The sequence below is a fragment of the Raphanus sativus genome, chromosome 3 (assembly GCF_000801105.2).
Source record: "Raphanus sativus cultivar WK10039 chromosome 3, ASM80110v3, whole genome shotgun sequence".
Classification (NCBI taxonomy): domain Eukaryota; kingdom Viridiplantae; phylum Streptophyta; class Magnoliopsida; order Brassicales; family Brassicaceae; genus Raphanus; species Raphanus sativus.
Window position 1 is genome coordinate 27,025,835 of NC_079513.1, and position 16,458 is coordinate 27,042,292.

The window sequence follows — 16,458 nt, forward strand, 5'->3', positions numbered from 1 at the left end:
TTTTGAAAGAATATTGTCAACCATCTCTCAATTGCAAATATAATTAGGTTAACTTGTTAAATCCAAACTAATTCACGAGTTTTAGATTGAATTAACCCTCATCAGATTCTTTTTTTTTAATTAAGTGTAACATGCACTTGAAATAGGAACTAGATATAACTAATTAACCTAAGAACACTAGACTTTAAACCAAACCATGAGAGGAACGAGGATCACCATTTGGGTGGACCACTTCTCCAATCTACTTGGTAATGATACACTTTTCATCATGGCCGTCGAGTTTCACTTCTTTCCTATATTTCTACATCAGTCCGAGCCACATAGCAATTTTGTGGTTCTCTTCCGTTTTCCTTGTCCAAATTCATAGATTTTTCCTTGTACAAGGTGCACATCTCTCCCAAAATCTCAACATTCTATTGGCTTAGCTCTAAGGGTGCCTTATCTAGTAGATTTGTTTACTAAAAGGTTAGATGAATTATAGCTCTGATATGAAATTTACCATCTCTTTTTTTTTGTTCAAAGAAATTTACCGTTTCTTCTATTCAATTTTGTGATGTAGTCAGTATGCTATAGTGTATCTTCAAAATATGATGAATAGCCCATATAGTTCTTCCAAAATTTACAAAATCCACCTTGTTTAATAATAAATAATATGCCACCAAGATCTTCCATTTATGATAGTGCACAAAGTAACAGAGAAATTGGTTTGCTCATCCAATTAAAAGAATATAGAATTTCGTTTTGAGGTAAAAAGAAGACACTTCATACATTTCATAAACACTCGCTCAACAAAAGCTGTTTTTGTTTGTTTGTTAATCAGAGTCTTGTATTTTAACTCAAGCATTCTTGTTTTTCCAAGGCTTGAGAACGCCAACAACGATCACAGCAACAACAATGAGAAGGATGATGATTGCAATACACATCCATTTTCTTGAGTTCTTCTGTAAGCTCTTTGCTCTTTGAAGTGCCGTGTTCCCTGATTGCACATGATCTACTGCACTTGACACCTATAATTACCAACAAAAAAAATTACTAATAAAATCGTGAGGTTATTACTCATTTTATATTCTTCATATTAACTTTGCTTATGCTTTTAAAAAAGAAAAAAATCAATTTTTATCCAACAGAAGCAAGAATAACACTAAGTTACCTGAGATTCTATGTTGTCAAGCATTTCTCCTTGTGCATCAACCAAAACTGCCATATCCATGAAAATCTGCGAAACAAAAAGGGAACCTGATGATTCTGCCATCAAACATGAGTTCAAAGATGTTAAGAGAAAATGAAAATCCAACATACTTGTTGTAAGTCGAGAAGTTTCTTTTCCAAGTCTCTGACAGCATCATGACGTTCTTGAATTTCCGCCAAGGTGTCCATTACCTAGGAGAAACAACATACATATAAACAATCTTTGCATGTTCTATCAAATCTTGAATTGTTTTTATACAGTTTAACACATCATATTGTGTTGATCAAATAAAATGGAAACGGTATCAAACCTGTCCTCTTCCTTGCTCCTGGATCGCTTTCTGGAAGATCTGTTCGCTGTTTCCCGTTTCAATCAATTCATCAATTGTCTGGAAACCAAAAAAAAAGGCAAGGCATGAGTTTCTGTTCACACCTCTGAGACTATAATAAGACTCTCTCTACTTTACTTACATCTTCATCCGCTCGCTGTCCAGTTACTAATGCAAAGAAAACACACATAAACAATAAGAAGTAAGAAGGGATAAGTAAAGCAATCTCATAACATCAGCAACGTACAATACCTGTAAAAATACGCCTATCAACAACCTCGCGATACTCTTGTTGGATGTTCTCTCTTAGAACCTAGAACAAGTCAATATCAAATTTCATGAAACAACAGTTTCCATATAGCTTTGAAACGTCATCACTTTCTTGATAGCTCACCTGAAACTCGGCCATCTTGTCTTTTAACTTCTTCTTCAAGGAACTGTGACACAGCAGAGAGATATCAGCTGAATCTTGCTCTTAAAAAAGGTTCATGAAATTGCAAAAATAAGAAATACTCACAGTGTAGTTGCTGTTCTTGATCGATCCACACCAGATCCTTTCCCGCACCCAGGTTTTTGTCTATTTGCCAAGTTCTGCAACATTTTGAACGAGACCATTAATACAATAGAAACGGGATAAAATCAACAAACATTTGAGTGACTCTTACTACCTCTCTGTCCAGCTCCTCGAGTTTCCCTTTTATGAAACGAGCAATACTTCCGACTTCATCAACGTCTTTTTCCATTTTCTTCTTTATTGCTGTTCCATTACATATGGAGTCAGTCAAACACACATATGTAAGGCCATGGCAAACCATTAACACTAATCCTCATACTAAAGTTCCAAGCCGATGAAAAAAAACTAAGAATCTTGGCTGCTTGAAGGTTCATCTTAACTTAAGATCTATCCTTTGTGCTCATGCTTAACCGAAAGTTCACTATATCCACTGCTAGTACAAGCAAACACACCAATAGTTCTGGAAGAAGATGAATGAACAAAAGGTAAACAAAAGAGAGAAATAAAAACTAACCCTTCATGGCGGGAGCTTTGGTTACAGCCTTGGACTCCTCATGAGCAGCCTATAGAGTTTTAAAAACGGTAAAAATACAAATGAGAAGCCACACAGAATCATAAAAAAAAAAAAGGAAAACCAACAAAAAGATTATCAGACCTGAAGTTTCTTAAGAAGCTTATTTAGCTTTTCATATTGTTTGTCAATATCTTGAACCTAATAATAAGAAACAGAGCAAAAACACTTAGGTAGAGCAGCTGGTTGGTGAAGTAATAATATAGAAGATCTCTGTTTTTTTTTTTGAAGAACTTAGATTTTACCTTTTTGAAGAAATCATCTAATCCCTGATCTCCTACTTGTTCCCCTAGTTCGACATCTCCTTCTCTAGAAGATTGACCCCGTGGAAGCTCAAACGAACCCTTAGAGAACCAACCAACCAAACAAACAAACAAACAAACAAAAGACAATTCAATTTCAGCAGAATCAACTACACCATATCCAATAATTAGAAGGCAGATCATTTACAAGTCTAATTCAAGTCAGATACTCTCATAAAAGAAGCTCCCTACACCATTCAGATTCTACTTAAAAGTGAAACTATCATAGGGATATGGTCAAACCATACGAATTTCGATGAAATTAACAGTAAAACCCTACAAGAGAAAAAAAAACTCACCTTTAAAAGATCGTTCATCGTACAAGAGACTTAAGTTTGGTTTAACACCAAGAACGAAAGAAAGAACACGACTTTGATTGTGCCGAGGCGAGAAGGAGACGTGGGGTCTGCGCGACGAAGAGTGTCGAGATGTTAAACCGGAAACGCCGGGAAAGTGTCGACCTTTTGAGACAGTTTTTTAGTGTCCGAGAGACGGAATCGGGAGAGGAAAGTGAAGGAGAGAAACGGATCTGGCTCAATCTGAGAAAAGAGTAGTGTTGTAATCTTAGGGATTTTAATTTTTATTTTTTTCGAACCGGTTCTGTTTGGTTTGGTATGTACACGCGGATTTTTCCGACAAGCCAATCCTTGTCCAGCTCAAGACAACTCTTTTGGCTGCCTGAAAATTAAAAAAAAATATTTAATTAAGGGTAGTTACGTCATTTGAGCTAATTATCTTATGCGACGCATGTGCACTGACGCGGATACACCTACGGAATATGAACATTCGATTGACAGATCAAACATTCTGTATAAGGTGGACCCCATGGGAACTAACGGCGGATATTAAGATATCTAAACAATCTTAGGACGATTATTATCAAAACGGGGGTGTAGCTCACATGGTAGAGCGCTCGCTTCGCATGCGAGAGGCACGGGGTTCGATTCCCCGCTCCTCCATCTCTTTTTCTGACCTAATTTCTCGTTGGCCTTTTTTTTTTTGAATAGATTTACTCGTTCGCCATTTACGTGTAAGCTTTTTACACGTGTTAAAATTCCTGTCATGGAAAAGTTCTCCGATATGCTATTCCTTTTCCCTGATCTCTTGCTAAAAGAAAAAATTGAGATACTGCTTTGTTTCAGGTTTAGTAAAAACATTTTCATGATTAACGAATATATGTGGTACCATGATTAACTTTTTTAGCAAAAAAAAGAAATATGATTAACGCGTACGTAACTCAGCCTGACGTAACCTTCAGGTTTAGTAAAATATGTTATAAAACATGATTCGTTCGTTATAGAGGCTTCAGAATTCAATATTAAATAGTGCGAGCGCATTCGTACGTACGTCTGCATAGTCGAAAGTTTCTAAAAACCTTATAAGTAGTTTTCCTCAAAGGGTTTCGAACTTAATAAAAATTTAACATTGTTATACATAAAAGAACAATATTAACCTTCGTACGGGGTGACTCGCTTCAGCAAATCGTCAGAAAGTTCAGATCAGTGGTATGCCTCCCTCCATCAGGGATAGTCTTCAACGTGTTACCGTGGGTCCTTTGGGCAATTTGGATGGCTCGAAACACGCTCATCTTTGAAAACAGAACAATCTCGATTGAAGAAACTGCAGTTAGAAGTCAAAGGTTAGCGATTGAATGGTCACAGGCTCAAGGAATAGCAAAAGAAAAACAGCTAGTACCGTCTCAGAGGCAGACGCGAAGGAGACCAGTGGACATCAGAGCGACCGAAGCTGATACAATCACATGCATGACAGATGCGGCTTGGGACAAGACTTCAATGACGGCAGGATTGGGATGGGTTTTCTCCGGTGGAACGACAACAACACCGATACACGGATCGGAGGGACAGCGCTTCGATCCCTTCTCATTGCAGAAGCGATCGCGATGCGTTCAGCTCTCAACCAGGCGATCTCCTTTGGGTTTCAGACACTCAGAGTCTTCACCGACAACTCAACGCTCGTTCGAGCAATCAACGGCGACGGACAGTACAAAGAAATCATCGGAATCACCTCTGATATCCGATCGATCTCCTCTGACCTCGCATCTTTTTCTATCTTTCATGTCTCTAGATCGGAAAACAAAACGGCAGATTTTTTAGCGAAACGGACCTTACGGACCGCGTTATCTTCTTTGTATTAAACTCCAAGATTGGGCCAGTGTTTTGGGCCCGTATTCTTTCTTCCTTTTCATTAATGAAATATTCTGTGACAAAAAAAAAAAAAAAAAAAAACCTTCGTACGGGGTCTTTCGCCAGTTCACGGCGGTCTGTTCTGTTTCACCGAAGCTACCATGTTCATATTTAATTTAGATATTTGAATTAGAAATAATGTTTTCTTTTGGTAACTGGATAGTCAAATTAATGCAATTGGAAATGCTTTGAGAAGAAGTAAAGTTAGTAGCAACAGGACATGAAAGATAGCTTGGGAAAGAAAAGGAAGAGAAAGAAGAAAACGCGAACTAAACACCACGCGCCTCACGCGCTGTGCGAAAAACCTCTCAAACTAAAGACGTCTTCGTTTCACCTCCTCCGTCGCCGGCTTCGGCGCCGGTCGCCGCCTCCCGGAATGGGAAAGAAGAAATCATCAAACGGCAAGGGAGCTAACAAAACCAAAGCTCGCCCTAGCTCGTCCTCTCCGAGTACGAAATCTGTCTACGTCCCGAAGCAGAGCACTGGCTCTGATTCATCCTCTGGAAAAGTTGTTGTCGACTTCCCTCCAGCAATTGATGCCCAGACTGCTACTCCCATAGTGGATCTGGCCATGGAGATTGAAACCCCCAATCTCGAAACCCTAGCTACAGTCGCTACTGTACCTGGATCTACAGTCCCCGATATCACTGCTGAAATCAACACTGCTACTGAGGTGGTGACTGAAACGATAACATCTCAGGATAGTCAGGATCCTCAGGGCCCCTCTCCTGCCTTGCCTACGGCTTCACCTGCAACCCCTAATCCAACGGAGCTCTGGAAAGGATTTGTAAAGAAAGCTACTATAAAACTTCACCCAACGGAGAAGCCGTTTCTTCTCGACTCAGGGGAGCAGTGTGTTACCATCCCTAATGCTGTCGTGGAGAAGAACAAGAAGGCTTGGGAATGCTTCATCCTAGGTCAATTCTATGATGAATCCCCTGCTCGAGGAGCTGTACACGCGATTGTAAATGGTATATGGAGTAAACATCGCAGAGATATCACGGTATCAAAGATGGACAATCATGCTTTCCTCTTCCGGGTTCCCTGCCCTAATGCCCGTAGGCGCATCTTGAGCCAAAGTCTATGGCAGATTGATGGTCTCACGATGTTTGTAGCCAAGTGGTCTCCGGGTATCCAACAGGTCAAACCTGAACTAGAGATGGTGCCTGTTTGGCTAGAGTTCAGAGGTGTCCCGCTGCAGTTCTTCAATGGAGATGCACTGAAAGAGATAGCAGGAATTGTTGGGCATCCGGTCTGCCTGCATCCGTCTACAGAACAGCTTACAGATATTGAAGTGGCAAAGGTGTATACAGTTATTGATCCAAGAAAGCCTCTCCCGGAGTTCGTTAATGCTCGGTTTGAAAGCGGGGACACACGTCGCATCTCTGTCTCCAGCCCTTTCCTCCCGTCTCTGTGTTCCTTTTGCAAGAAGGTTGGCCACTCCATCACACGATGTAAGGCAGCACCAAAGACGTGTACTTTATGCAACTCAGTAAAGCACTTAACGGTTGAATGCTCCAGATACAATCGTGACAAAGCCAGGGGCAAGGCTCCTATCAAAAGCTTGCTTCCGATAGTGCCACAAACAAAAACCGTCTACAGACCAGTGGGTTCAAAGAGTACTGATGCGCTGAGCTATGGAGAGACTGCAGCCCTTGCAACACGCTCTCCCCCGCCTCAACATAACTCACCTCCTCCCCCACGTCGGGCAAAGGTGGTGGAAGACAGACAAAGATCTCTATCTCCTGCTACAAATCAGTCTAACCGGGCAAAGAGTCCACTCCAGTCTGTTCCTGTTCAGTCCATGAATTTGGGGGAAGGCGGTCTCGTGGTGGATTTTACTCCTTATGCAGTGCCTCAGAATTCAGATGGCTCTCTCTCTTCTGGTCACTCTTCGGGTCATGTATCTGATGGGAGCAACGTTTCTGGAGATGAGGATAACCCGGATGATGGAAATGACAAATACATTGAGGTTATTTCCCGAAGAATGAAGAAACAGCTGAAAGGAAAGTCTAGGGGTGGAGGCCCTTTAATCCTCTAACTTTTTACTTCTTATATGGATCTTTTTTGCTGGAATATAAGAGGAATAAATGATTCTGTAAAGCGGCGGGGTTTTAGGAAATGGATGCGGAAGAATAAACCCATTTTTGGTGGTCTCGTGGAGACACATGTACAGTTCCCTAAATCGGCTAATATTATGAACTCTATTTTACCGGGCTGGTCTTTTCATGGAAACTATGACCACTCGGTGCTCGGAAGGATATGGGTGGTTTGGCACCCTTCGGTTAAAGTAAGGATTATCTCAAGTTCGCACCAACTTACTTCTTGCTACGTGAAGCTACCGCATATAAATCAAGAGCTTCTAGTTTCTTTTGTTTATGGTTCCAACTGCAGAATTGAAAGGCGAGCACTCTGGAGTGAGTTGGAAGCGTGCTATATTTCTCAGCAAGGGGTTGATACCCCTTGGATCATTCTCGGTGACTTTAATGAAATTATGCACCCGTCGGAGCACTCTTTGGCGGACCAGTCTTCTTTCCCACGGGGCTTAAGGGATTTCAACGACTGCATTGATAGTTGTGCCCTATTTGATCTCAACTACTGCGGGAATTCTTTTACTTGGTCCAATGGACATGTCTCAAAGAAATTGGACAGAATTATGACTAATGCAGCATGGCTACAGCAGTTACCAGAGTCTATTGGGGTATTTGGAGTTCCGGGGATCTCGGATCACAGTCCGTGTTGTGTCTTCCTCGATCAGTTCAAACCGAAGCAAAAGAGGCCATTTAAATTCTTTGCCCACTTGAATCAGCATGAGGACTTCGGTGAGCTCTTGCGCAACTGTTGGAATTCTTTGGATTTTCACGGTACACATCAGTTAAGGGTCTCAAAAAAGCTGAAAGAGCTTAAAGGAATTATCAAAACCTTCAGCCGAGAACACTTTTCTCATTTGGAACTTCGAGTTGAAGCTGCTTTCTCAGAGTTGTGTTCTGCTCAAGAAAATGTTCTTGCAAACCCTTCTACTTCATCATCTCAGGCTGTAACAGATGCTCACCACCACTGGCATGTTTTGGCAAAGGCGGAAGATTCTTTTCTGAAACAGAGATCGAGAGTTCAGTGGTCTGCTTATGGGGATTCAAATACTGCCTACTATCATAGGTTCATCAAAACGAGACAGGCCCAGAACCAAATAATCTTTCTTCTTGATAGAAATGGAGCCATTATTGACCAAATCGAAGACATAAAGAAGCATGCTGTTGATTACTACTCATCCTTACTAGGTGGTTCTTCGTCATCAGCGGCGCCTCCTCCGTCAATTATTGCCTCGTTCTTACCCCTGCGTTGCTCTGCGGAAGCTGTGAGTCTTCTTGCTGCTGGGTTCACAGATATGGACATTCAAGAAACATTTCTTGCTCTTCCTATGTCCAAAGCGCCTGGCCCAGATGGATACCCTGCAGAGTTTTTCAAGGCAAATTGGAGTGTAGTGGGTAAAGATATGATTGCAGCAGTCAAGGAATTCCTGTCAACGGGATGTCTGCTCCAACAATGGAACTCAACAATTATCTCCCTAATACCAAAGAAGGCAAATGCAAACCAGATGAGCGAATTTAGACCCATCTCCTGCTGCAATACTGTCTACAAAGTAGCCTCGAAGCTTCTGGCCAACAGGATCAAATCCGCCCTGCCTATGCTCATTTCCTCTGCCCAGTCGGCTTTCGTCCCGGGTCGCCTCCTGGTGGAAAATGTTCTATTGGCGACAGAGCTGGTTGCTGGGTATAAATGGAAAGATATTTCAAAACGATGTATGCTGAAAGTGGATCTTCAAAAAGCGTTTGATTCGGTCAACTGGGACTTCATCTTGAATACTCTCGAAGCTCTCGGATTCCCAAGCCACTTTCGGAAGCTAATTGCTCAGTGTATAACCACCACCAGATTCTCCATCTCGGTTAATGGAGAGTTATGCGGGTATTTTAAAGGCTCCAAGGGACTCCGACAGGGTGACCCCCTCTCCCCCTACCTCTTTGTAATTGCGCTAGAAGTGTTCTCCCAAATGCTTAATGCGAAGTTTAGAGGTGGGGATATTGGCTATCACCCAAAGACATCAGCCCTTGAGGTAACCCATCTTGCATTCGCTGATGATCTTATGATATTCTTTGATGGTGAGAAGAGCTCTCTTGCTAATATTGTTGATACTATGGAGTTATTTGCCACTTGGTCTGGTCTGAGAATGAATAAGGACAAGACAGACCTCTTCGTGGGAGGTTTGAACCAGCATGAAGCTACAGATTTGACAAGTCTTGGGTTCACTCTAGGTTCATTACCAATCCGCTATTTGGGTCTCCCTCTTATGCACCGCAAGCTGCGCATTGCTGAATACAGACCCCTGCTGGTGAAAATATCGAGTCACTTCACTGCTTGGTCTTCAAAGAAGCTGTCTTATGCTGGACGTGCTCAGCTGATTAATTCAGTTATCTATGGTACTATCAACTTCTGGACTTCAGCCTTTGTCTTGCCTAAAGGATGCTTGAAACAAATTCAGAGTTTGTGCTCTCGCTTCTTATGGACTGGAAATGTTATTGATCGTGGTGTGGCGAAGATTGCGTGGAGTACAGTATGTCTACCTAAGCGTGAAGGGGGTCTCGGTTTTAGGAATCTGGAAATCTGGAATAAGACACTCTGTCTAAAGCTGCTATGGAGATTATATATTCCCAATCCTTCTCTATGGGCTTCCTGGATTAGGAAATACAAGATAGGAGACGAGAACCTATGGAGTTTAGATGCTGAGAAGGCGGGTTCAGGAACATGGAGATCTCTCTTGAACCTACGACACTTAGCTACAAACTTCATACGAGCAGAGGTTGGAAATGGTGAACATACAAGCTTTTGGTGGGATATTTGGACCCCCCTCGGACGCCTAATTGATATATTTGGTGACACGGGTCCCCGAGAGCTCTCCATTCCTCTATTTGCTACGGTTGCTGATTGCTGTGATGGAAATGGCTGGCGATTGAGAGGTGCTCGCTCGCCGGCTGCAGAGAATCTCCAAATTCATCTCACTAGTATTCAGCTCCCCTCCACCTCCCGTACTGATGATGTGTTTTACTGGCTTATCGATGGCGAGTATTTACCAACATACTCTGCCTCACACACTTGGGAGGTGATTAGAAACAGAGCTCCTTCCACCACGTGGGCAAGCAGTGTCTGGTTCAAAATGGCAACTCCGCGACATGCCTTCCTCATGTGGATAGCACAGAACGATAGAATGCCAACTCGGGTAAGGCTCACAAGCTGGGGCCTTGGGTTATCACCAAACTGCTGTCTTTGTGACTCCGCACCGGAGACTCGTGACCATTTGCTCTTACGTTGTGAAGTAAGTGAACAGGTTTGGGTGCTGGTTTTGAGAAGGCTAGGGTATACTCACTCTGGCTTTATCACTTGGACTTCTTTTATTGAGTGGTTATCTATTAAGGATTCCACTGCACCGCTGATACTCAAAAGACTTGTGTCACACGCAACTATTTACAGTATCTGGGCAGAACGGAATAAGCGTCTGCATGACGGAATCTCGACATTTCCTCCAACGATTTATAGGCTCATTGATCGCCACATCAGAGACACAATCTTGGGGAAACATAACAGCAAGAAGAGCTTCAAAAACCTTATGCTATCATGGCTAAGGAATGACTAGCAATTCTTCATCTCTATGGGTCCACTTTGTTTTTATTCTTTTTGCCAAAGTGCTTCCCATGTAGCTTAGTTTCCATTTTGTAAAGTTTTACAAACTCTTCTCATATTTATATGAAATTCAACTTCTTGGCAAAAAAAAAAAAAAAGAAGAAAAAATAGTTTGCATGCCTAAGCAAAGTGGGTGAATTATGTGAAAGCGATTTAAGAAAAAAAAATTGGTCATTTCATAAGTTTGAAGCATGCAGGTTACGAAAGTCGTTCATAGCCATATGGACCATTTTTATCCAGTTTTGACAAAAATAAAAGAGGTATCGTAGACTTGTATAGGTGCTCATATTTACCATAGTACTATTTAACAATGTACCATGTATGAGTGGAAGACAAAAGAGTTAATGTAAAATAAAAAGAAGGGACAAAAGAGAAAAGAAAAAGAGTAGGATATCAAAAGAAGATAAATAGGATCATTGCTCGAATGCAGATCCCGTTGCATGCTGTCTTCCAAAGTGCCTGCTCATCTAAGCCCTAAATATAAAACATGCATTACAGCTTTTTATCTTAACAAAAATCAATATATGTTTAGTTCAGTTTGTATGGATGTTTCATATGAATATATACATGGTATGTATTTGGGCCATATGTATAATATGGCACATGCATTTGTGGTTGTGTACATATAACAATTAATCTAGGTAGGCACTTCAAACATATCTCTAACAGTAACATCACCATTATAATTCTTAAGAAAACCACACAGAACTTACATAATTTCCAAAAACAAGAAACGACTTATATCTTTGCTCAAATTGAAGTTGACGTGGATAATATGCTTAATAAGACTACCTCTATACTATACTATTATTATAAATACACTCAATCCAATAATAACACCATGTAAATGATCTCTCTCTATACGCCATCCATCTGCCACATGATCCGATGCATCAACTTACGAAATAGTCCAAAAACCAAGCAGCTAGAACTACTCGACATGATCTGTTTGCTTCGAGGAGTTCGAGTTTGAGCTAAACAGTTGAAGTTGATCACCACCCTCTAGAAACAAAGGGTATCTCGGAAATAGAGAGCTCATGGTTTCCACCGTTGGTGGATTGAGATAATTATTATTATTGGATAATGCGACAGTAACGTTGCCAGATTGGTCCAGGAGCGACTGTTGTAGTTGTACGAGATTGTAATGACAAGAGCTGCTGCTGCTATTGTAATAAACCCTGTTGCTTTGGCTTGGGTTCGAGTAAAAATGATGATCAATATCAAACCCATGACTAAGACTGCTTCTCTCAAGATCCAAAGTTTCTCTCTGGGTTGTTTGATCAGTTCTTGATGAGCAGCTTCCAATGTCGAAACTTTCAACGATCCCGGGGAAAGATTCTCCCACGGCGGCGGTGGGGAGATTAAGGTGAAAACCAGGTGGGAATTGCAAAGGAGGAAGCATAGCGACGTCGTTTTGAGCAGCTTCTAAGAGCCAGTCAATGACTTTGCTAGGCTGACTTAGCCCTAACCGATCTTGAAGGTCGTAGAGCTGGATAGCTGTCGTAGCCGACAATCTTATCCTCCTGTCTCGAAGACCACGAACTGTGCACACTTTGCTATGTCTATCTTTGCCTCCGAATATTCTCGAGGCTCGCACGATCCTTGGATTTTGCCTCAACGAAGACAAAGAAGTGGCTTGGTAATGATTATCGCCTTCTTGTTTTATTCCCAACGAGTTATTTCTCATCTTGGTATGTTATTGAAAGATCTGATAACAAAAACATCAGAGTAAATCAATATTGAGATTTTAGGGTTGTAATCACATGAAATGAAAGCATTTTCAGTTATAAGCAGCACAAAAGGAATTATAAGATCAAGAAAGTATGAGAAAAGAAACTTTTACAAATTAATTTGCTAGCCATCCAATATGACATAAAAAAGATCCCAAATGATTCAAATCAACATAGATGCAATTGGAGCAATCCAAAGAGGGATTCATAGACTCCAAACTAATTAATTGCAAAAGAAAGAAGAATGGTACAAGTTACAGTGGAAAACTAGTAAGTCGAATCCGCTGGGTTTAGACTAGATCGAGTGAATTCCTCGTCACATAAGTTGAAGATAAAAGGATAAGAACCCTAGATGATGAAACAAGTGAAAGTTAAAGTAGAAGTGTTTTAGTACATGATTGACGCTGAGAAAGAAATGAAATATTTAATATATATACTATTTAATCCCTAGCTAGGGTTTTGTTGGGTGTGAGATGAATTTACAGACAAGGGTATAAAAGGAGCATGGACATTCTTATCAAAACGTTGTCGACGGAAACAAAAGATGCTATGGTTTCCACCTATACTAATAATTGATTGATAGGATTAGATTAGATGGTTAATCAAACATTATTATTGGTTCGGGAATTATGAAGACACACACACACTTATCTAATTATTTACAGCCTGAGATTCATGAAATATTAATCCGCTTCTATGTATTTGTTACCATTTACCTAAAGCTTATATATCTTCCTTTCTTCTAACATGTTTTTATAAGAAAATTATCATTTTCATTACACATTCTCTATTTTCTTTTATCATTCCAAGCCATAGTTAATAATTACTAGGTACCAACTTATACTTCATAAATTATCTTCATAAGGTGATCACAATTAAGTTCAATAATGACATGCTTGTGGACGTACATATTACAGTAGGCATTTAGATTGACAGCTAAAATGGTTGGTCTTAGATAGAGGATGGACCAAATGAAAGAGAGTAGGTTTTTGTTAAAAGCATCTTGTATATATAATATGCCTTGATACACAAAGAGATTCATGGACCACTTTATGAATGGCAGTGAGAGTCTTAGCTAATTCTTTCTATAATTTCTTTTAGATATACACTATACTAGATTTTGACCCGCGCTTTTGAAGCGCGGAATATTTTACGATGAAAAATTTCACTAATAATTTAACAAATATTTTGGTAATTTTTAAAGAGTGTGTATTTAAAATATTTTTGCATTTAAATCAGTATTTTTAAATTCAACCCGATTGTGATTATACCGGTTAATCCGGAGATCTGACAATTTAATTTATGTTTTTAAAATATTCATATTAAAAAATCACTAAAACTTGAGACTAACCGATTGAACTGATGGACGACCGATATGTAATCTAATTAGATTTAAATTGTAATAGTTTCATAATTTGTAATCTTATGATCGAAATTTTAAAGTTCACTATTTTGTAATTTATGAAATTATAACGTTTCTACAAAATTTTAAAGAGAAAATGATAGATATAAAATAACTAAGATTAATTATTGTATTATTTGGAAACATTGATAGTAATATAAAAAAATATATTGTTTTGAAATATTGATAGTAGTATAAAGAAATAAGTATATTGTTTGGAAACATTAATAGTAGTATAAAAAAATAAGTATATTGTTTGGAAACATGGATAGTAATATAAAGAAATAAACATTAGTGATTTAATGTATGTTTAACTATAAAGTATAAAATGTGTATTTAATTTAAAAATTTACAAAATAAATGTTAGGTCCAACAGAATGTTTCTGTTTTAATAAGATAGATGAGTCCATCATAGAATCGCAATATTATCAATTTGCTTATGCCAAAAAAGAATATATCAAACTCTTAAGGTTCCTGTGAATATACTTTTCCGAACAATGACTAAATGATTATGTATCAGTGAATGGAGGATTTTCTGATTTTTATACTTCAAGGTTAGACAAAATTCAATTTCAATATAATTTCAGGCGAATATTTTCTTAAAAGCTTTCCATTCTGAATAATGATTTACCTAATGTTTTAAAAAGAAATTATAAATATTCTAATTTCTTCTCTTGCTGTTAGATACATATATTACTGTGTTTGCTTCTCCTAAACACTTTAAGCAATTGTATTTTTGATTGATCAATCGGACCACAATGTACAAGTAATAGCTTCTTGAATAAACGTGTGTGTGTATCAGAGATTATGAAGTTTCTATAGTTGGGACTTAGCAAGTTAGCATCATATTCTCTAACTTTCACCGACTGCAAACACCACATTGTGTGCAAACGGTCACAGACAGTGCGGTTGAAAAGCTTTAGTAAACCTAAAGAAAGTTGGAATATGTGTGCGTAATGACTAATGCATTATCACAGACACGTTTTGGACCAAAAAATCGCAACACAGAGTGTTATTTCTCTTTAATCCTGAGCCGTCGTTCTCTTGTCTGTACAACAGTAAATGCAAAAGGCACATGCCGAGAGAGAGACAATGACACATCCTTGCCAGAGACAGAAGCAAAACAGTTTAAAGAAACAGTCTTTTGGGGTAATATTTATAAAACACACACATCCATGCATCAACGGAGACAAAGTTTGGTGGCATTCTGGCTTTTCACAGTCTCTGCTTCTTCCTTTTTTTTTAATAATTTCTTTTTCTTGTCTCTGATGAATCAGAAAAAGGACCGCAAGAACACAGACCTTACTACCTGTTTCTCTCTGTGTTATTACATAAGCAACCGTTTCTAATAAAACTAAAGACTTGAAACAAAAATGAGTTTATCATCATCATCATATATATATGCGTAAACATAGGCGTATGACTGAACAAGAGTCTGGTTCTTGTGAAGGAAAATAAAGTGTGTTAGTAGTACACAAAGCTACTACAAACCTCTTAGATAAAGCAAACAATGGAGAACCTTTTGTCGGTAGAGAAATATCACACGCAGTCCTTCGCCCATCAGCAAATCATAGACCACAAGAAAAACCTACAAATCTGGATTGGTTCGATATTAAACCGAGATTTAACCTCTTAGCTAAACAATTACCGGTTTGGCTTAGGCGAAAGAGTTTATGGGCCTAGGAACAGGCTTAATTATTAATGGGCCTCATAAACATTTACATAAACATTGAAATGAGCTTAAAGCAATTTAGATTCAAATACACGAGCGAATCCGATACAAAAACCCAACCCGGTTTAAACAAAAATCGAAATAACCGGGTTGGTTAATCAGATTTCTGCAAATTGGAGACAAAACCAGAAGCAGCGAAAGCAGCAGAGCCACCGAGGACAGAGACGAGAGCCACGACGAGCTGAACCACCACTTGCCAAGAGTAATCTTCAGGGACCAAGTAGACGAAAACCGGTCCGAGTAGGAGTAAACCGATGCTCAGGGTGAACAGCGTTCCAGGCGTTTCGGGGTTCGTGGCGGCGGACAAAACGCCGAACTCCTCGGCTTTGGTGAGCAGTCCGAGACGCTCGATGGTGGAGAGAGAGAAACCTGATTTCTCGGCTAAGGATAAAAGACCAGCCTTTTCGGCTTTGGTCAGAAGCTTGAGCTGCTCGACTCTTGTCAGCAGCTTCACCTGTCCACTTGTTGTGCCCTGTGAAACAAAAAAAAAAAAATTCAATTATGTTTAAGGAACCATAAAAAATAAAATAAAAACTGAATTGTGTTTTATTATTTACCTTCTTTGAAGTTATGGTTCTTGCTGCAGAAGGTGAAGGCTTCTTGTTCGCCATTGAATGCACTGAAAAAGACGAACAGATTGAATTAGCCGCCATTGTTCTAATGCTCTCTCTCTCTCTTTCTCTAGCTCTCTGTGTTTTGTTTTCTTCAATGGAGGAGGGAACCAGAGGATAGTAGATGAGATTGATAAGATCT

General features: G+C 39.6%; 4 protein-coding genes and 1 non-coding gene across 6 annotated transcripts; 2 read left to right on the forward strand and 3 right to left on the reverse strand.

Moving 5' to 3' along the window:
- Positions 1-653: 653 nt before the first annotated feature.
- LOC108844500 (syntaxin-132) lies at positions 654-3,516 on the reverse strand. Its single transcript, XM_018617766.2, has 13 exons — positions 3,204-3,516; positions 2,848-2,946; positions 2,687-2,743; positions 2,546-2,594; positions 2,186-2,274; positions 2,035-2,108; positions 1,912-1,954; positions 1,770-1,830; positions 1,660-1,685; positions 1,500-1,577; positions 1,300-1,380; positions 1,151-1,216; positions 654-1,007 (listed from the first exon to the last, which is right to left on the reverse strand). Exons 1-13 carry the CDS (start codon positions 3,219-3,221, stop codon positions 837-839), a joined length of 912 nt encoding a protein of 303 aa, XP_018473268.1. The 5' UTR covers positions 3,222-3,516; the 3' UTR covers positions 654-836.
- A 274-nt stretch (positions 3,517-3,790) lies between these two features.
- TRNAA-CGC (transfer RNA alanine (anticodon CGC)) lies at positions 3,791-3,863 on the forward strand. Its single transcript has one exon. It is a non-coding gene; the product is annotated as a tRNA-Ala (tRNA).
- A 3,370-nt stretch (positions 3,864-7,233) lies between these two features.
- Positions 7,234-10,794, forward strand: LOC108833014 (uncharacterized). The gene has a single exon (XM_057006495.1). The coding sequence runs from the start codon at positions 7,234-7,236 to the stop codon at positions 10,792-10,794; it is 3,561 nt and encodes a 1,186-aa protein (XP_056862475.1).
- Positions 10,795-11,504: 710 nt separating this feature from the next.
- On the reverse strand, positions 11,505-13,058 carry LOC108846405 (transcription factor TCP17). 2 transcript variants are annotated; one of them, XM_018619635.2, is made up of 2 exons: positions 12,830-13,058; positions 11,505-12,549 (listed from the first exon to the last, which is right to left on the reverse strand). In XM_018619635.2, the coding sequence occupies exon 2, from the start codon at positions 12,526-12,528 to the stop codon at positions 11,773-11,775; it is 756 nt and encodes a 251-aa protein (XP_018475137.1). In that variant the 5' UTR covers positions 12,529-12,549; positions 12,830-13,058; the 3' UTR covers positions 11,505-11,772. The 2 variants fall into 2 exon arrangements, with proteins under 2 accessions (XP_018475137.1, XP_018475138.1); XM_018619636.2 differs by having other exon boundaries at positions 12,823-13,058.
- A 2,640-nt stretch (positions 13,059-15,698) lies between these two features.
- On the reverse strand, positions 15,699-16,444 carry LOC108844484 (uncharacterized). Its single transcript, XM_018617752.2, has 2 exons — positions 16,263-16,444; positions 15,699-16,177 (listed from the first exon to the last, which is right to left on the reverse strand). Exons 1-2 carry the CDS (start codon positions 16,356-16,358, stop codon positions 15,800-15,802), a joined length of 474 nt encoding a protein of 157 aa, XP_018473254.1. The 5' UTR covers positions 16,359-16,444; the 3' UTR covers positions 15,699-15,799.
- Positions 16,445-16,458: the final 14 nt, after the last annotated feature.